This window comes from Camelus dromedarius, chromosome 21 (genome assembly GCF_036321535.1).
Source record: "Camelus dromedarius isolate mCamDro1 chromosome 21, mCamDro1.pat, whole genome shotgun sequence".
Taxonomy (NCBI): domain Eukaryota; kingdom Metazoa; phylum Chordata; class Mammalia; order Artiodactyla; family Camelidae; genus Camelus; species Camelus dromedarius.
The window spans coordinates 28,304,013-28,324,038 of record NC_087456.1 but is presented as its reverse complement, the minus strand read 5'-3'; the positions used below and the strand labels follow the sequence as shown (position 1 = coordinate 28,324,038).

The window sequence follows — 20,026 nt, the reverse complement described above, 5'->3', positions numbered from 1 at the left end:
CAGCCTCCCATGTCACTTGCCTTACTGTTCATGATGCCCTCACTCACTGACTTTTCTATTTCCTTAAAATATCTTAGAACCTTCACACTTGTTCATTTGAATGTTTTTTCCTAGGTGTTGCTTTCACTGCCATCGCTTGTCATTCAGGTCCCATCTCAAATACCTCCTCCTTGAGGCTGCTCCAAACCTCTCTCCGGCAGTCACTCTTTGCTCGCAGTGTCTCATTTGTTTTCTTCATGCACTTATCACTGTTTCTCATATTTATCATCTGTCTTCCTTTTCTAGAATATAGGAAGTTCTACAGCAGCAGAAACTTTCGTTCTCCACCCTCTTCTCAGCACTTAGCATAGTTCTTCGGAGTAAAAGTGTAAAATAGGTTATCTTTTCAACAAGATTGTCTTGATGTGTAAATGACGGTGCTTATTACTCAGTAACAATTGCTGTTACTTTGATGGTGATTACGTTATCGTAGGATGTGATGCCAAAGAACTACTTAGTTAAATTTGTATTTTAACACCAAATATTTCATGTAGGTTAGAAATTTAAATAAATTTGTCAAGAAAACTATCCAATTCAGCCAAAAATCTGGAGTGTTTTGTGTATACTCAGTTGTGTTATTCTGCCACCTGGTGGATATGAACATATATGTGATGACATTCGTTTTTAATGTCTTAAATAAAAATACTAGATAATAATTAATACTAAAAAAGTTGCCATAACTGTATTTGAGTTTGCTAAAAGTATTTATTTTTCTGAATCCTAGTAAGCCTAATAATAAAATCAGCAAGTTATTTCCCATGAAGCTGATTAAATAGCCTAGAACTAAATGCTTTTTCACCAAAAAGTTGGCATTCTGAGGATTCAGAATTTTGTTGTAAATAACTATTTACACTTCTTAAATATCTAAGGTTTTGTTTAAAATAGGCAACTGTGACATTTTACCCAGTAGGAAATGTTGTGTATATATAAGAAATTTTGTATACTTCCTGGTATTTACTGATGAATTTATGATAAATGGGAAATTAGTAAATTTCTTAAGGCACACCACAGAAATAGAGTTCCTGTATTAATGATACCATTTTTTGGTTTACATTTTCTCGTGGAGTAGCTTTTCAGACAAACAAACCATAAAAAAACCAAGAGATAGGTTACTTATTAGGAGATATCTCAGTATATACCCACTTATTACTTACATGAAAAAAAGTAAGCTAATTAGAATATGTTTTGTAAATGTACTTTTATTTTATATAAAAATAATTCTCAGGTTTATAAAATCTTTCCTTGATGTAACTATGAATTAGCAGTAAATAACTGGTTCCTACAAGCTTTCTGACAAATGTCATTTGGACCAATAAATTTTCAGTAACTCCAAATCTTGGTTGTTTAATATTTGAGTAACATAAGCAGAAACAGGTTGTATGTTTGGAAAAATTACAGTTTAGCCACAGAACAGAATAATATTCAGCATCTTCTCTCTTACAGACACTTATTTTTTAACCTTTTCTAAATTTATACCCTACAGGCTACTTTTGTAAGGATCCATAAATTTACTTATATACCTTATATTTGCAGCCAGGTAAACCATATTCAATTATCTCATTTTTGTTGGCTAGGTACAAATTAAGTATGATTTGAAGATTAAGTTGCCACTCAAAATGTGCTATGATCTATTTAATGTAGATCATATGAAAAAATGTTAAAATGTGTTTATGAAAGAGGTTTTGTTGATGCTCTCATAATCTGTATGTAACAACTCTTTTGTATTCTTTCCCTCCCAGTCTGTGCTGATAATAATCATGTCCGGACATGGACAGTTACACGATTCAGAGGAATGATCTCTACTCAGCCGGGCTCTACCCCGTTAGCGTCATTCAAGATACTCTCTCTGGAGGAGACAGAAAGTCATGGAAGCTATTCCTCCGGAAATGACATAGGTAGGTTAGATCGGTTTGGGACATTTTCAAATACTGTATAGGCAGTGCTGAAGAAGAAGATTACATCTGTAGTAGAAACCTGAAAAGGAGTTTTAAATATAAATTTTTCACTTTCATTTTGAAACTCATTTAATACAGAAGTTTATTGCGTTTTCTATAGTCACAAAATGGAACAGATGATTTTTTGATGTTTTGGTGGTACGAAGGTGATACGCATTGAGTAGAAGCAGTACTTCGAATTTTGAATTTTGATCTTTTCCCAGGCTAGGCACACGCGGCACTGTATTCTCTAGTGATGCTGGGCAGCGGTAGGGAGCTGCAGTCTCAGTCAGCCCCGTGACCACGAGGGTAAACAGGTGATAGGCTGATAGTCAGTCTGTACACAGACGGCCATTCTGTTTTTCACTTTCAGTTCAGTAGTCAATAAATTATGTGAGATATTTAATACTTTATTATGAAGTAGGCTCTGTATTAGATGATTTTACTCAGCTGTAGGCTGAGGTAAGTGTTCTGAACTCACTTAAGGTCGCTTAGCCTAGTGTATGTTTGGTACATTAGGTGTAGTAAATGCATTTTTGACACAGCATATTTTCAACTTTCCAATCAGGACATAACCCTATTGTAAGCTGAGGAAGATCTGTATTACAGCATAATTTTTAATTGTTTAAAAAGTTTAGAGCAAAGTTTTCATCTTATTAGCATTTCCTAATTTAAATGATAGCATCTCCAGTTACTAACCACTTTTGTTTATAATTAGAGGCCACAATGGCTGTACACGTTTGAAACTTGAAGTATTTTTTTCCTTCATTGCTAATAATCAACCTGAAAATAGCTTTGTAGCTGGAAAAGGGCTGGTTCTTACATACTGAGAGTGGTTTTGATGGCGTCCGCTAGGAAACAGTGTGGCATGTCTCTGCTGATACGCTCTGATTTCAGCAAAAGGTACATAAAGTTGTTTGATTTCTTCCCCATACACCACACACAGGGACTTCATGGAGATGAGTTCTTTTCCCCAAGGATTCACTTGAAAGAATCTGTACCATCCATGCATTGTACCCACTGAACTTTCAAGTTCTATAGGACCTGCTGATTAACTAATGTACCTTCCTGATCATTCTGTATAAGGAGAAATTATAGCACTGATGGAAAATAGGAAGGAGTACATTAGAATTTTTAGTTGCATGAAACTGTGAAGTATATGTCCATCCAAATATGCTCCCACGGTGAAGATCTCAAAATAGACAGCTTTAAAAAAATGTATTTCTTATAAGAATTATACTACCTCAGTCTTAGTTTTTCAGAAAGATAAATGCTTTGCCAACTTTAACAGTTACTCTGTGATCCTGGTTCCATGTGTGGTGATAGTCCCTGAAAGTGTATGGTTTTCTTCCGTCAACTTTTTTTCCAGCTTTGAGATACAATTGTCACACAACATTGTGTAAGTTAAAGGTGCAGTGTGTCAGCAGATACTTACTGAGCACTTTTGCTCCATGCATTAGAAATCTGAAAAATTGCAGTGAGTGAACATCGCCTTACAGTGAGCAGTGGGCATAAGAAGCAAACAGTTGTATCTTGCACACTTCTCGCTCAAGTGCATAGGACAGAAAGCCCCCAGGGAAGGTAGTGCTTGGCTGTGTGCTAGGTGTTGTAACATAGGCTCGCATTTAATCTTCTTGACAATTTCATGAGGTAGATGTTATCCCCACTTTGACAGAAACTGACATCCAGACAGAGCACTTCATAGGGGTCCTAATGTTTGAACTGAAAGAGGTGAGGGTTGGGTAGGACTTTGAACTGCAGCATGAAAGTGTGGAAGGTTCTAGTACTGGGATGTTCCTGGAAGGGAAAACAGCATGTTATAAGGATAGAAACCAAGAGAACCTGCAAGTTTGGAAAATGTCAGGAACATCATTAATTGTTGGTATGTGGGCGAGAACAGTAGGACATGAGACTAGGTAGGTAGGCAGGTTTCAGATGTGGGAGAGCATGTGATGTGAATGAAAGGTATGTAGAAACAGCCCTGTAAATTACTTAAGACAGTCCTGGAACATATTTAAAAGGGGGATGGGAGATTTTTTTTTCTTTTCTCTTTATAGTTTTGTTTTAAAAAAAATCTTAAGAAGTAGACATAGAGGTTGGTGGAACAGAATAGAAAGTCCAGTTTCAGTAGAGTGGTGTGGGTGGAGTCTGGATGGCAGTGGGTAATGGAGTAACAGATGTTGGAGGCAACGCTGAAAAAAAGTAATGGAGCTTTAGTTAGAGGGGAGGGAACTTCAAAGGGTGTATTTTCTTACCTCTCTTCCCTTGTCCGCCACTGAAGATAGGAGAGAAGTGAGAATTTGTGTGTGTGCTCTGCAGGCAACGGGCCACTTGGGCAAAGGAGTTGGAGAAACTACAAGAGGGGAGGTGCGGACAACTCTTTAAGGTCTGAGGAGTGAAGTTAGGTGAGCATCTCACATTAGTAATGCAGTTTAGGGGGAGGGAAGATACAGTCCCATAGTCCTCATGCCTCGTTATTTACTCATCATCAGTATTTTGACTATAGGTTATTGGGTGAGGACTGTCTTTATTTCAATAGAATTAGACTTCAGAGAGTTGTCCAGTAATTGGGCAACTGCATAGCTTAGTGAAAAGCCAGACAGCTTGGGTTCAAATTCTGGTTCATCAAGTGGGACTTAAGAGATCATTAACTAACTTCTTGATGCCTTAGTTTTCTTGTCTGTAAAATGGAGATAATAATGCATCCCTTGTATGGTTATTATGATGATTAAAATGAATGATTTGTAAAGCATTTACTGTGGCACATAGTAAGCCTCAGTATTTGCTAACTAATAAAAATGTTATTGTTATATTAAGTATGATTCACATAAGATAACTTGGAATATACTGTCTTTAAAAATTATGCCATAGATCACTTACTTTTTGTGAATATAGAGTTGGTATTTAGCTAATGAGTATGGCAGGAAAAGGGAATTACTAAAATTTCATGTTTAAGTTTTGCATGAAAACACTTTTTATACTGTTGTTCAGACTCTTTCTGAAAACATACGAGCCATTTACCTGCCTTGCCAAGTGCAATAAAGTAAAAATAATTGAATGTTTTAGATTAAATTCCTTGCAGGGTACAACAGGCTCTGATGAAGTTGCATTTTATTTAAGATTTTGCATGTTAGCTTTTCAAAAAATAACAATACATAAAGTAACCTTATATATCCCTTTTTTGAAGTTAGTAACTGAGCACCTTCTGAAAGAGTAAATGCAGAACTTTTACTTGAACAAGTCTCCTAGTGCTTTCAGTGCACAATCTCAAGCAGAGTATTGCCTTCAGCTTTTATAGCCTTACTGCATAAAATGTAGTTTTGAAATACTGTATTTTCTGAAAATTTCTGATGCAGGTACTTGCAGCAGCACATTTTGTGTCTGACTTTGACATGGAATGCAGTGCTGTATTGATTGGCATAAAAAATCTTTTTTCAATATTTATATTAATGTTCCTTTTGTTAAATGAAACCAATTAACTTTTAGTTAACTTTTGACATTTTCTGTTTTCTGACCAAGGGCCTTTTGGAGAGCGAGATGATCAACAGGTGTTTATCCAAAAAGTTGTTCCCATCACTAACAAACTGTTCGTAAGACTCTCATCTACTGGGAAAAGGTAACACTTTACTGTAAAGGTACTTCTATTCAGAATTCGCTTTTGTTTTATGGAACAAATTATTGAGAGAGAAGCCTGTTCTTTACCTTGTGGTTGTTTTAACTTAAAACAGTATACTTAGTGCTAATTCTCTAGGATCTACTTAAGATTTTCACTGATGCTGTGGATAGTCGGGAGGGACTAGTGATAGGATAGAACACGCACGCAGTGCATTTGATGGCAGGCGGTCGAGTTAAATTCTAATTCTGCACTTCCTGCTACTAGCTATGTAAATTCACCAGAAATTACTTCATTTCTCTGAGCCTCAGTTACTTTATAAAGTTCAACTACCTTGGCAAGATTTCACTGGATAAAATGAGCAAAACACATGAAAAACATCTTTTGTAATCCCTGACTATAATAGATGCTCAGTAGAAGTTAGTTTCCTGTTTTCCATTTGACTAAAATTTTATTTCTTTTAAAATTATTTATAGCCTTATATAGCCTCAAACATATGAACTGTAACATTTCTCCTCTTCAAAAACAATATTTTTTTCATGTCGAAAGTGAAAAAAGTAAAATTCCTAGTCATCAGCAATTGTTAAATGAATTGATTCCATTAATGATTTTTATGTAGTAAGCTATCTTTTTGTTATTTTTAAGAAAATGTATTAGGAACCTGTATAGTTCGAGACCAAATTTTTATTTTGAGAAATGCATTACTGTGACTTAGTGTTGTGGGCCTATTAGGTGAAGAAGCTACCAAATTTCTATTAAGCCTGATGTTAAAACAACATCCTCTAACAATGTACTATTTCATATTCTTGTTTAATTCTGATGTCCTCGCTAGTGTTGTTCTGTCCCTAAGTAATTTTCCATTAACTTCAAACAGTAGCAGTCTGTTGTAATTAACTGCAATTTCTGCATGATAAAACAAGTTTCACAATTTTTAAATTTAAGATTCCAGAGGAAAAGCTAGAGTTGTAAAAATATTAAGCCAAGGAACCATGCTGGAGATTTTTGTCTCTCATTAAAATCCAGGCCCTTAGGGTTTATCTCCCTCCCTAACCCCCCCAAAAATTACAAATTACTTTGTAAAATTAAGTAGGAACTCAGACCCTTAATAGGAAGTCAGCCCCTTATGAAGATAATGTGAAGCAAAGCTTTCTGTTTAAAGACAGTTCAGGTTCTTAATAGTGAGAAGTGAAATGGTTTTATTAAAAGTGGACAGGGAAAAAAACATGTTAAAAAAAAAAGTTTTAAAGGAAGTTTTAATTCTAAGGAATCTGTCCCATAGGAAAAATTAAAAGACCCAAATCATGTATGCTTGTTTTCATGCAAATAGGCTTATTTTGTTTTATTAATTTTGATTTACAATCTGCCCTGTGTATTCAGGACTGGATGCCCCCCTCCAGTGAATACCAAAATCTCCCACGCTCAGGTATCTTAAAAACTGGTGTAGTACTGTCAGCCCTCTGCATCTGTGGGCTCCACATACGGAGAGAGGTGACTCTTAAGTAGACAGGAGTCGAGATTTTTAAAAAATATATTTGTCAATGCACAGATATTGTTGAGAAATAAATGTAATTCAGTACATTAACAAAAATAAGGAGAAAATGATCTTGATAAACAGAGGAAAAACATTTGACAGTTTGATTAAAAAAAAAAAAAAGCAGTCCTAGCACTTAATAAAGGGTAAATTCTCTAATCTGAGAAACAATATCTGCAGAAATAATTGTGGCAAACCTTGTGCTGAAAGGCTAGCCTGTGTCGCTGTGGGCATTGCGGGGCTTCACTTCCTCAGAGTTCAGCTTCATATTCCGTTCCTGTGCTGCTCACATTACTACAGATTTCACTTCCTGTTTATTTTCTGATCTTGCATTTGCCTGGCACTGTTTTTAATTCTTTTTTTTTCTTTAATAAGTCTCCTTAACTGTTCTGAAGTTCACTGGGACAAATGATTCAATCAAGTACAATTCTGTTAACCCATCTGTGTGACTTTGGCACATCATTTAGTGACATTATTTCTTGGTTTCCTCATTTGTCAAATGTGGACAATTGTTCTTTGACAGATTCTTTTATCTTTTTATGCAAATCAATGGTTTTAAAAATTAAGGAGTATTAACCTATTGGAAGATTATATTTAGACCTCTCCATACAGCTATACCTTTTTTCTGGTTTTAGATTTTTTAAATTTTCACAGAAATTTTAAACGATTTCTCAAAATGTTTCTAGAGTACGATGTCTGCTTGCTTTGTTTCTTTCTGTGCTTTTAGTTTCATAACTTCCTTTTAAGGAATTGCTCAGTTTGCATCAAGGCTCTTCCTAATTTTCTTATAAGTTTGATTTAAATTATTTGCCCTATTTAAGTTATTTAATACATTGTTTTATAAGAGTTATTTTCTCTAGATTCCAAGAAAATAAAGCTTGACTTTTATTCCTGTTGACTTTCTCTGATCCCTTTAAATCTGTTTTATATACATGGAATAATTAAGCTATAACTCTGCAAATAACCAAGTAATTTAAAAAATCTGAATGATAAAATGTCATTTGTTCCCTGTGGTTTATAACTCTACGATATCTTTTGCAGAATCTGTGAGATCCAGGCTGTTGACTGTACTACAATATCCTCATTTACAGTGAGAGAGTGTGAGGGCTCCAGCAGGATGGGCTCAAGGCCAAGGCGCTACTTGTTCACAGGCCACACCAATGGCAGCATTCAGATGTGGGATCTGACCACTGCCATGGACATGGTTAACAAAAGTGAGGAAAAGGGTAGGTTCCATATGGAAAGTTGTTCGTCACAGGGTGGGCTTTTGACATAAGACTGTAATGACTGTATGCTTTCCTAAGACGTAGGAGGTCCCACTGAAGAAGAGCTGCTTAAATTGCTGGATCAGTGTGATCTGAGCACATCTCGTTGTGCTACTCCCAACATCAGCCCGGCCACGTCTGTGGTTCAGCACAGCCGGCTTCGGGAATCAAGTTCTAGGTAGGTCAAAGAACTGAATTGATTGCTTTTGGGAAGATTGGCTGTGATAACATAATCATGTAGTTCTGGAAAGCCAGATTTTTCAAAGTACATTTTTAATTCAGACTTTGATACTCAGTTTTTAAAAAAATTTTTACTAAATAGCTTATCTACATGCATATCTAATTCTTTTCATAGAAAAATGTTTTTTGTTCTTTATTTTGTGAATTGCTGTCAATGTGGATGCCTATTATATGATCGAGAATTCATTCAAAGGAAATGAGAAAAATCACATGTCACCTTAGATGGTATGTGGACCTTTTGTTCCTGTTGCCTCAGGGACATAGTAATCAAAATGATTATACATCATCTTGTCTAATCTTTTACTTAGGCATTATGTACTTCTAATGCAATGACACAGTATATCTTTAATCATACTTTTTAAAAAATTCCAAAATCTGAACTAAGGTCCAGATACTGAAATTACATTGTTTCCACATTGGTTTTAAAAGGTTTCCCCCCCAGCTTTTTTTAGCTATTCAAAAATCTAGCATCACTATGAATAGATGTATGGTATTATTTGCATTGTTAATTTTACACACATACGGTATGTGGAGTGCTTAAAATATTTTTATGTGTATAAATAAGGATGTAGTATTCTTTGTATATGGTACAGTATTTATATATTTATATATGTTTTCATTGGTAGTTTAATAAGATGTGCCCCTGAGAAATCCAAAAAAAGTAAACTGTGATTTTTAAAAACTGTATTTCAGTCTTCAGCTTCAGCACAATGAAACCATCCATGAAGCAGCTACTTACGGTTCCATGAGGCCTTACAGGGAAAGTCCTTTGTTAGCAAGAGCACGGAGGACTGAGAGCTTTCACAGTTACAGGGATTTCCAGACTGTTAATTTGAACAGAAATATAGAAAGAGCTGTCCCTGAAAATGGTAACTTGGGTCCAATACAAGCCGAAGTAAAACGGGCAACAGGGGAATGTAATATGTCTGAGAGAAGGTCTCCTGGAACAGAAGGTAAAAGTTTGAGAGAATCAGATAGTGGAGTGGAGGTACATAAAACAGCTGAAGGTTTTCTAGACTCCAAGAAAAGGTCATCAGAAGATGAAAATGAAAATAAAGTGGAGTTACGGAAGAAAGGAGGAGGGTTTGACGGAGGAGGTTTCCTTGGCAGAAAGAAGGTTCCCTATCTGGCATCATCACCAAGTACTTCTGACGGAGGAACCGACTCGCCTGGTACTGCGTCCCCGTCTCCTACAAAAACTACCCCGTCTCCTCGGCACAGAAAGAGTGACTCTTCAGGTCAAGAGTACAGCTTGTAGCATGCAGCAAAATGAGTCGTCCTGTCATTAATTTAAATGAGTTACAGTTTACTGGCTTTAGCTTTTACACCAAAACTTTACAAACTTAAGATTGGACTTCATTTAGTATCTTTTTAACAGAATTACCTGGGGTAGGGAGATAAAATAACCATTATCTCTTCGGATCTTTTGGAAAATTTTTTTAGTTTCACAAGCACAGTTAACAGATCATTTGTAAGGCAAGAGTCCATTTCGGTGTTTATCTACTCTGTGGAGTTGGGGCGTGTGGTACCACGTCTTACTAAGATGGCGCCCATGTAGGTGAGCGTCCCGTTGAGTGTGGGAACCAACAGACCGCGTTCCTAATCTTGATTGTTTGCCTGAGATTTGTCTTGCAGTGTTGTGTTACGCAAACTACATAGTTCTCTTTGGAACTTAGTCTCCCAACCCGTATTGTGATTGCAAAGTGTTTACCAGATATTTAATGAGGTGCTATGTTTGTGAAAAAAATCATATAATTCAAAAACACTATTGATGTTGAATACCAGATTACACTATGTAGTAGTAAGTCCTTTGGGATAATTTTATTTTAATTGTCATTATTTTCTGATTCTCATTATTGGAGTTCTTAAATCTTAGCCAGCATCACTGGTATTAAATGTCAAAAGTCCATTTACACCTTCTTTAAAGTTGGTGCAGTTGTCTGTGTTTGAACAAATGAAAAACAAAAATAACAAAGACAAAGCTTAGAGTGCCCAGAAAGGAAACCTGTACCAGTTGTTAGTCGGCCTGGTTTTTTGTTTTTTTTTTTAGAGCCACGTATTTTTTTCTCACTCTGTTAATAATCAAAGTAATTAAATTAGGATGTGGCTGTTTTGTTACACTTAGAGTGCTGTTCTAAATTTTTGGTTTAAGATTTTGACTGCTGTAAAAGTGTTATTTTAAATATATTTTGAATTACAGGAACAAATTATTTTTTTTTCATTTAATTGGAATGATTTCCAACTTCCTGCAAATAAGGAATTGTAAATTTAAAGCATTAAGCATTTATTGGTGATAATGTATATATTCCCATTCTGAGAAATATAAGTGGGTGAAGTCAAAATAAATTCTTTAAAAAGTTTACTATATTGCCAGTGGTTTTATAACCATTCTCCTGTATTTATTTATCAATTAAGTCAAATAAAACTGATCAAGACTGTTTTCAGTTATTTAAGGAAGTTATCCTGTTTAAAGTGCACCTGTATGAGTTTGTTCATGTCTTTGTTTCTTCCTGTAATTTAAAAAAAAAAAAAAGGGAGAGAGAAGTGAAAAATTTATATGTATGAAAACTTAGGCTATCAGTGAGGGAAAATGTTAGGCAAAGCATAATTTCAGGATTACTAAGGATTGTAAATATCCCTTATACCCTTATTTCTCATTATCATACTCATGTAAAAGTTGAAACAAATACTTCATCCTTCCCCAAATCTTTCAGGGAGTGGGGTGGGGGCAGTGATCACACTGGCTACTACCTGCTGAAATGGGATGTAGTCTTACCTCAGTTTGGGAAGTGGACCCCAACTGGAAATATTCCCAAGTTCCAAGTCCTAGATCCAAGAGCTCATTCCCTGCGCAAGTCAGGAGAGTAAGCCTGAAAACCAGTCTAGACCTGGCAATCTGGGGGAGACTTGTAGCCAGGTAACCGGTTGTCTACTTTTATCTGAGTAGGTTTTAACTTTTGATGTGGTATTAACAGATATATAACAAGAGCTATCAGTTGGCTCTACACACATCTCCTTTTTTTTGCTAAATTCTGATCTAAAACAATTTGTTGTCCAAAAGTAGTTACAGAAGACCTTGAGGTCATAAGGGTGCAGCTGCCATCTGCCAGCGGACACTGAGGATGGCTGGTGGCACCCCGAGTATCACACAGCAAAGTGAGTTCTCAGCAGGACAGACGTGCCTGCAGTCGCCCCCAAGATGGCCACCCAGCTTCACCTTTGATGTTTCAACCACGGCTACTCTGCTTTGACTTTGAAATGCATTCCCCTCCTGAAGGCCAAAACAGATGTACAGTGCATGTCTAAGGGGCCATAAAACAGGCCTCTTTGGTCAGTAAAGTTTAGGTCAAACCACACATAAGCCATAATGACTTCCCCATACCTCAGTATGTGCAGATTTTTTCATCATTTCCCCTTTTAATTATAAATCTTTCAGTAAAAAGCATTAATGATCAAAATATCTGTCCCTCAATGCTGGGGTGGTGTCTCCTGCCCCAGGTTTAGATCATGTCCCTCAGTGCTAGGCCTCCTTTATATTTGCCACGTTGGGGTAAACTAATAAGGTACGATAGTGGGGAAACACTTTATAGGCCATATGTTTTATCACTTATACCCAGTTGTTTACAAACATCATACATGTGCTTTTTAGCAAGAGTCTTAAAAAGCAGGCATTTTTATACATCATGAGTAGTTATACTCTGAAAAGAGAATTCTCTTTCTATTCTAAACATTGGAGGCAATATTGATTGGGAAACAAGCATTTGGTAAACAGTTCAATTAGAAAACCGATTAAAAGCCAGCAATATTTCAGACAAAACCAAAAAAACTGCAACCATATTAATTAGTTCACTCAATCCCATGCAATCAATTCCTTTTACCAACAGTTCCATGAAGTCATCTTACATTAGACATTTAAAATATCTTAACCCAGCTCAGCAGTGTACTTGTCAAAAGTCCTTTTTATAAATCTTGAAGATGAAACAGTCCTATAAAGCATCAATTACCTATGGATGCCAGAAGGCCCAAAAGCAAAGTAAAAGATCTGGTAATGTTTTCGATAAGCTTAATCAAGTTGCTGTGACACAACAACCTACGGTAAAAACTGGAATCATGACTGATAGCATTATGCCAGGACATGTCTAAATTTCAGAAACTATGTAGTTTTAGGATATCCATATCAACATTAACCACACTATAATCTGAGGAGGCTTATCACTCATTTGACAATGCTTCCCATGCAATTCAACATGCCAGCCAATCCTAGTTAAATATTTTTCTCTGACGTGTCTCAGGGGCCTTCCGAAGTATCCCAAAGTTAGCTGAAGTCAAAAGTCTCGTCGTTTACCAGAACTGCCAAAGCAATACTGAAGAAAACGAATGAAGCTGGAGAAATAACCCTCTCAGACTTCAGACAACACTACAGAGCTACAGTAATCAAAACAGCACGGTATTGGTACAAAAACAGACATAGGGATCAATGGAACAGAATAGAGAGCCCAGAAATAAACCCATAAACTTTTGGTCAATTAATCTTTGACGAAGGAGGCAACAACATCCAATGGGGTAAAGACAGTCTTTTCAGCAAATGGTGGGATAACTGGACAGCTGCATGTAAATCAAGGAAGTTAGAATACTCCCTTACGCCATACACAAAAACTCAATGGCTTACAGACGTAAACATAAGACAAGATACTATAAACCTCTTAGAAAAAAAAATAGGCAAAACATTATCCAACATAAATTCCAGCAATGTTTTCCTAGGGCAATCTACCCAAGCAATGGAAATAAAGGCAAAAATACACAAACAGGACTTAATTAAACATAAGCTTTTGCACAGCAAAGGAAACCGTAAGCAAAACAACAAAAAAAAACCACCTATGGAATAGGAGAAAATATTTGCTAAAGATGAGACTGACACAAGGGCTTAATTTCCAGAATATATAAACAGTTCATACAACTTAATAAGAAAAAAAAATCCAAAAATGATCAGAAGACAGAAACAAGCAATTCAATGAAGACATACAAATGGCCAATAGGCACATGAAAAAATGCTCAATATCGCTAATTATCAGAGAAATGCAAATCAAAACTACAAAGAGATCATTTCACACCAGTCAAAATGGCCATCATTAAAAAGTCCACAAACGATAAATGGAGAGGCTGTGGAGAAAAGGGAACATCCTACACTGTTGAGAAGATAGTTTGGTGCAGCCATTATGGAAAACAGTATGTGAAATCCTCAAAAAACTAAAAACAGACTTACCTTATGATCCAGCAATCCCACTCCTGGGCATATATCCAGAGGGAACCTTAATTCAAAAACACACATGCACCAAATGTTCATAGCAGCACTATATACAATAGCCAAGACATGGAAACAACCTAAATGTCCATTGATAGATCACTGGATAAAGAAGTTGTGGGATATTTATACAATGGAATACTACTCAGCCATAAAAAGGAATAAAATAATGCTATTTGCAGCAACATGGATGGACCTGGAGAGTGTCATTCTGAGTGAAGTAAGCCAGAAAGAGAAAGAAAATACCATATAGTATCACTTATATGTGGAAGCTAAAAAAAAAAAAGGACAAACTTATTTACAAAACAGAAGCAGACTCACAAAACAAACTACTTATGGTTGGTAGGGGTGGGGTAGGAAGGGACAAATTGGGAATTCAAGATTTGCAGATACTAATATACATAAAACAGATAAACAAATTCATACTGTATAGCACAGGGAACTATATTCAATATCTTGTAACATGGTGAAAAAGAATATGAAAACAAATATATGTATGTTCATGTATGACTGAAGCATTATGCTGTACACCAGAAACTGATGTTAACATTGTAAACTGAGTATACTTCAATAAAAATACATACCAAAAAAGTGTAGTCATTGAATTAGAATTTGATAGGAAGTTTGTCAAAAATATCAAGAAGTTTCACACTATTGTCAAAAAGCATTCTAAGTAAACTTGTTCTCTTCACAGAGGAAATAAATCTAGTCCTGCACCAGTCGACTTTTAATAACAAAATCCACTTACGCAGTGGAGTTCGATCTCAGGCTGACCATGCACAGAACTCTTTTTTTTTAGGGCTCCCTTTCTACAAACCTTGTACCCATATTATCTACAAACTCTGTACCTACAAACTCTGTATCCATATTAGTTTGTCCCTTATTTTTCTTCCATCCAGAAACAATCAGCTCTAGAACCAAGTCACCTTTTCTGTTAACAAAATGCAGTACCATTCCTCATACCTTTTTTTTTCCACTCAACACATTTATTCTACTTTCCCACAGTACACTGCAATGTTTCCTTCATTATTTCTAGTAGCCTTAATTACATATTTACATTAGAATCCTCAACTCTTAAAAATCTTAATTTCTAGTGAATGTTTCAATACCTTGTTTTGTTTGGGAATGACCTAGCTATGGAACTACTCAATAAACTTCTATCATTTAACTTAATTTTGCACAACTCTAAAATTTCAAGTTACCAAATATCTGGAGAGATCACTTTTAAGTAGACATTCCCAAAACAATAATTTCTCAAGAGTTCACCCAAAAGCTCTCATCGAAATTTGCATTTAACTTACAAGAATTTCATCATACCAAGTTATTTTTTTTCTTTCAGCTGACGACACTCTGCAACAGAAACATGAACTTACTTTCAGTAAACCTAGGTGTGATAAAAGCCACGTCTATATTACTATACCAACAAGCCTGAGGTAGCTTTAATATTCGGTATCAATTCAATATTGAGTATTTCCTAGATTACATGAACCTGAAATTTGTTCTCCCTCACTTCTTTGTATGTAGAAGTATTTAATTTACAAGCAGTTAACTTTTAAGTCAATTACATAGAGCTCATTTACACGTGAATTTTTATATAGACAGAACCAGAGGATTTGCAGTTTTTCCGCTAGAGTTTAAAAAAAATAAAAACTTTTTTTTTTCCTTCCATTGAGAGACCAGGTAGATCATCTATACTGCAAGGACACAGGAAGAGAAACGAAAATTCTTCTAACTGCTTTTACAAAACCCAACCATCTTGGCTATATTCAGGGATTTTTTTTTTTTCACTTCCCAAATAGACAATAATATATCTATAAATTTGGTGACATTCATGTGCCTCACTTTCAGCAAAACCAGGAAAAGAGAACAGGATTTGGACTCAGGTATGAAGACACACATGTGCGCGCGCACACACACACGAGCCACAGGGCTTGCAGGAGGCCCACTTTGATGCAACAGCAGAGCCATTACGGGACCATTGTTCTCCAGATCCCAGGGAGTACTGAGCCCACAGTGTTACAATTAAAAATACATTTTCCTTTCATTTACAGGAGCATAGCTGAAGATTTACTAGTTTTGCAAAATATACCCTGGGGAAACTACAAGATGGAACAGACCTCTGATTGTTCGTTCTTAGTTATTCATGGCCAATGTTATCAAATAGCAAACAAACAACAATTCAAAACGTCCTCTCATGGTCACAGTTTCCTAACCCCATAAAGGGGGATTCCCAGCCAATTCACATCAGAGATGAGGCTGAATGAATGACCAAGGCCAGAAAGGGAAAATCCACAGGCAATCCACTACCACAGCAAAGCCAATGCAAGGAAGGATACCCTAGTGTCATCGCATGGGAGCCCTGTTACTCACCAAAGGCATCTCAACTGGCCAAGAACAGATACACACATGCAAACAACAAACATGGTCCCACAAACAAAAGTTCAAACAGGTTAGATGAGGGGCAGCCCCGAAATGCCACTTCCACTCCCAGATGGAAGCTTCCAGAGTGGCCTGGCTCCGGGGGAGGATGGACCCCAGGTGGCTCCCAATACGCCCAGAGCGGCTCCCTTCCTGGTGGGGATGCGCCCAGGTGAAGGGAAGAGAATTTCCAGCCTGCACAAGCCGGAGCCACTCACCCGCAGGCGACACGGAATGTGCTTGCAGCTCCGGACGTTTCTCAGCTCCAAACAGCCTTGTGCTGGGGCGGCCCCGCCTGTCGGGGACAGTCGTTCCCCGTTCCTCAGGCGAAGTGAGCTCTGGCAGCTTCTGGGACCCAGCAAAGGGGCTGTCCTGACCGGGGTCAACCTCCCACGGGCACAAACTCCTCCTCAGGCTTCACCAAAACAGAAGTCTGTGTGCCCGATTCGCAGTGAGGCCAAAAAAATACCCAAACAGCTAAGCATTGGGTAGAAAAAAGTTTACTGCAAGGCCGAGCAAGGAGAACACGCAGCTCCCACCCGGAAGACGCGGAACTAACTCCTAGAGGGGGTTCAGCTGAGCCTTGTTAAAGGCTGCGGGGGCGGGCATCCCAGGGTCTGGGATCAGCTGTGCACAATTCTCTGACGGGTTGATGGTGCTGGGCCCTTAGGCACCAACAGGTCCGGGGGCTCCGTGCTCATGACCATTGAGGAGTTAATTTCTTCCATTTGGAGGTGATTTTAAGCATCTGAAAAACTTGGGGAAAATACCTGAGATACCAATACCTGGGTCCTGCAGAGAGGAGCCACAGCAGAGGATCTGGGGGAGGGGTCGTCCCGGGAGAGCCCCCCAGGGTCCTGCTCGGTTACAACCTGAGGTCATACCTGCACAGTTGCCCTGGCCTCCCTCCAGACCTGCTACGTTTGTATCTCTGGTGGTTGGAACCCATGTTTTGTAAAAAAAAAAAAAATGCCACAGTTGATTCTAATACATTGATGTTTGAGAGATTATCCAGAACATCCTATTTTTCTTAATGGGCTCACCTTTATCATTATTTATGTGTAAATTGTAAATACAACTCCGAGCTGTTAAGAGTATTTTTTCATAAATATATTAAATCAAACCTGGTTCACATTTAAATATTTATTAAGCAAACCATCTTTCGATTAATTTACATGATATTTGTGCTTCGGAAATAAACTACTATTCATATGTGACACAATTAAGTTCCTTCTCACTGAATTATTCCACCTGGCCTATGGTTTATTTACAGGTTGCTCAGGTTGAATTACACTGATGCCAACGTGATTTTTAGATCAGCAATACGGTACTGTAACAGATTCATATTTAGGTTTTCCTTTTAGTGGGAATGACGATAGATCATCTATAAATACAACTTTTAGTGAAGCACATCGAAGCCTAGCTATGTACTCTATCAAACAGTTAACGTTAGGACCAACAGAACATAGCAGTTCTTACATTTAAGCTGAGAACGTGGCCTCTTCAAGCAACAGGATGAGAAACAGGCGATTCAGAGAGGACCCTCTGTTTTCTCTGTAAAGCAGCGGGCCGAGTGCTGGAGTCCCTGTGCACAGCATGAATTTCTCCAGGTTCCTGGCACGACTGGCTCTCAACGTTAGGAAAACTGGAAGCTTCTGAAAGTGGCCGATGCTTCAGACCCACCCCAGACCAGTTGAATCAGAATCTCTAGCGGTGAGTCTACACTGTTGGCTGGAGGCTTGGCACGTAATACCACTCAAAACAGCCAGACAACATCTGGGGCTTCCTCTCTGAAATGAACACAGGTAAGGTCAGGAGTGTTGCGGAGGCGGTGCTGTGGGTGGAAGCCGGGCAGGCTCCTGACCATGCTGAGCCGTGGGATCCAAACGTAAGTGATACAGCGAAATGAATTCATGTAGTGGCTAAATGTCTAATTAGATGATTAAGTGGAGAAAGATTTAAGATTAACCCCCAGGCCCCGCAGTTCTCCATTTGTGTTCTTTTGAAGTTTTAAAATGTGGTAACAGTATCTAGTTAAGTTTTCAGACATGAGTATGCTCTCCGCCTCCCGAATCCACCCACGACTCACGTTTGCAGAGGAGTAGACCAAGGCTGAGGATGCAAGCACCGGACTGGAAAGGAGCACTTCTCTGTGTATCTCAGAAGTAGCTCCCATGAATCAAAAACTCAGCCTCGGTCAAGGCTCTTCTGTGCCAGCTTCTACAGCTAACTGACCAAATCAATGAAAGCGAATTAACGCCTGTAAACTAAACGCGCCAATCCCATGTTTCCATTTCAGAAAGTGTAACACTTTTGGCGAGGAAAAAAAAAATTGGAACACCTGCTGCCAAATATGCACAATGATTCCAGATTCGTTTGCTTGTAGCAGAGGGGACAGAGCTTCTGCTAACACTGGTCTGTGCTTTTGACACTTAGGTTGGCAAGGCTTGTCCAGGAGGTGGTCATTCTGAGGAGCTGCTCTTCCGACGATGTGGATGAAGTCTCAGTACCTCAGGTCCATGATCTCTGACTGTTGGACAGTCAATGCAATTCATAGTCTTTACGCAGAATACATAAGGTTATTCCTTATTTTACAAGTTTTTGCCAGCGCAGCTTTGGGGAAATCCACCTACTGCTGAATGTGATTCACAAAATACAAAATACGTCCGGCAACTGTTTGAGACATACAATTCATTATAACTTCTGGAGCCATTAAAACCTTTTAAGAATGAAGAAGAGGTTTTCTTACATTGTTTTCCACGAAGAACAAACTTAAATACCTTTTACGCTGACTTGCAAGAAAAAGTAGCACTGTCATCAATGACTTTGTAATCCACATAGAGCAGATCTGACCCATAGGAATTGGTCCTGTTGAATATCATCTACCTTTAGTGACTGCAGGGCTAAAATAGTGAACAGTCCTCTGAAAGGAAGGGATGTAATACAGATTTTTGCATGTGTATAATCCTGTATTTAGATAAAAATGTTAATTTTAAAAATTTCAAAGCTAGAAGAAACAAAATTTTTTTTTTTAGTTCTACATAGGCTAATTAAATATTATAAATAGAACAGTAGTTTCCATGTGAAATGTGCCAAGTTGAAGATGTCAGTATTCCTGAGTATTCAGTGAATTAACAGAATCTTATGAAAAGGACTGACTGGAGTTTCAAAACTGTGTGAAATATCAAAACGCTTCATGTGCTCTTTGAAATAATTAAGTCAGCTGTTTATTCCTTAGATTTTTCAGAAGATTCACAAATGTAAGAAAGGACATTTATGTGTAAGTTTAAGTGGCGTTCGGTCAAAAGGTTTGGTGAATATTTGTGTCCCTAAACATTGCAGTGAAATAGAACCTACACCCAAGTGAGCAGCCTCAAGGCAGAGTTCATTTTTCTCTAGGCGTTTCAGCTTGGTCTCAAGCTGCAATTTCATTTTGCAGCTATGATCATTACAACTGGTGTTCCGCACAGGATCCTGTCAACTTTCACAGAAACGGACTGAAAGAAGCGAAGCTGTGCTGCTGAAGGGAGTGGCAGTACACCCTCGCGGAAGAATCCGTTTTTTAACTCGTGACTTCTCTCTGCTCACTCGTAACAACTGGGGGCCAACTTGAAATTGCCTCTGATTACGCACTTCACCAATGGCGTCCCTGCCGGCGGAGCCAAGTGAAAGTCCCGTGCTTAT

General features: G+C 37.8%; 1 protein-coding gene across 1 annotated transcript in view; it reads left to right on the top strand.

Annotated features, from left to right (window-relative positions):
* The window catches only part of KCTD3 (potassium channel tetramerization domain containing 3), a 51,625-nt gene extending 40,641 nt beyond the window's left edge, over window positions 1-10,984 (top strand). The window contains exons 14-18 of the mRNA XM_031438373.2: window positions 1,779-1,934; window positions 5,493-5,589; window positions 8,159-8,343; window positions 8,422-8,560; window positions 9,316-10,984. Coding sequence (XP_031294233.1) covers window positions 1,779-1,934; window positions 5,493-5,589; window positions 8,159-8,343; window positions 8,422-8,560; window positions 9,316-9,880 — 1,142 coding nt within the window. The 3' untranslated portion in view covers window positions 9,881-10,984. The remainder of the gene's footprint in view (window positions 1-1,778; window positions 1,935-5,492; window positions 5,590-8,158; window positions 8,344-8,421; window positions 8,561-9,315) is intronic.
* Window positions 10,985-20,026: the final 9,042 nt, after the last annotated feature.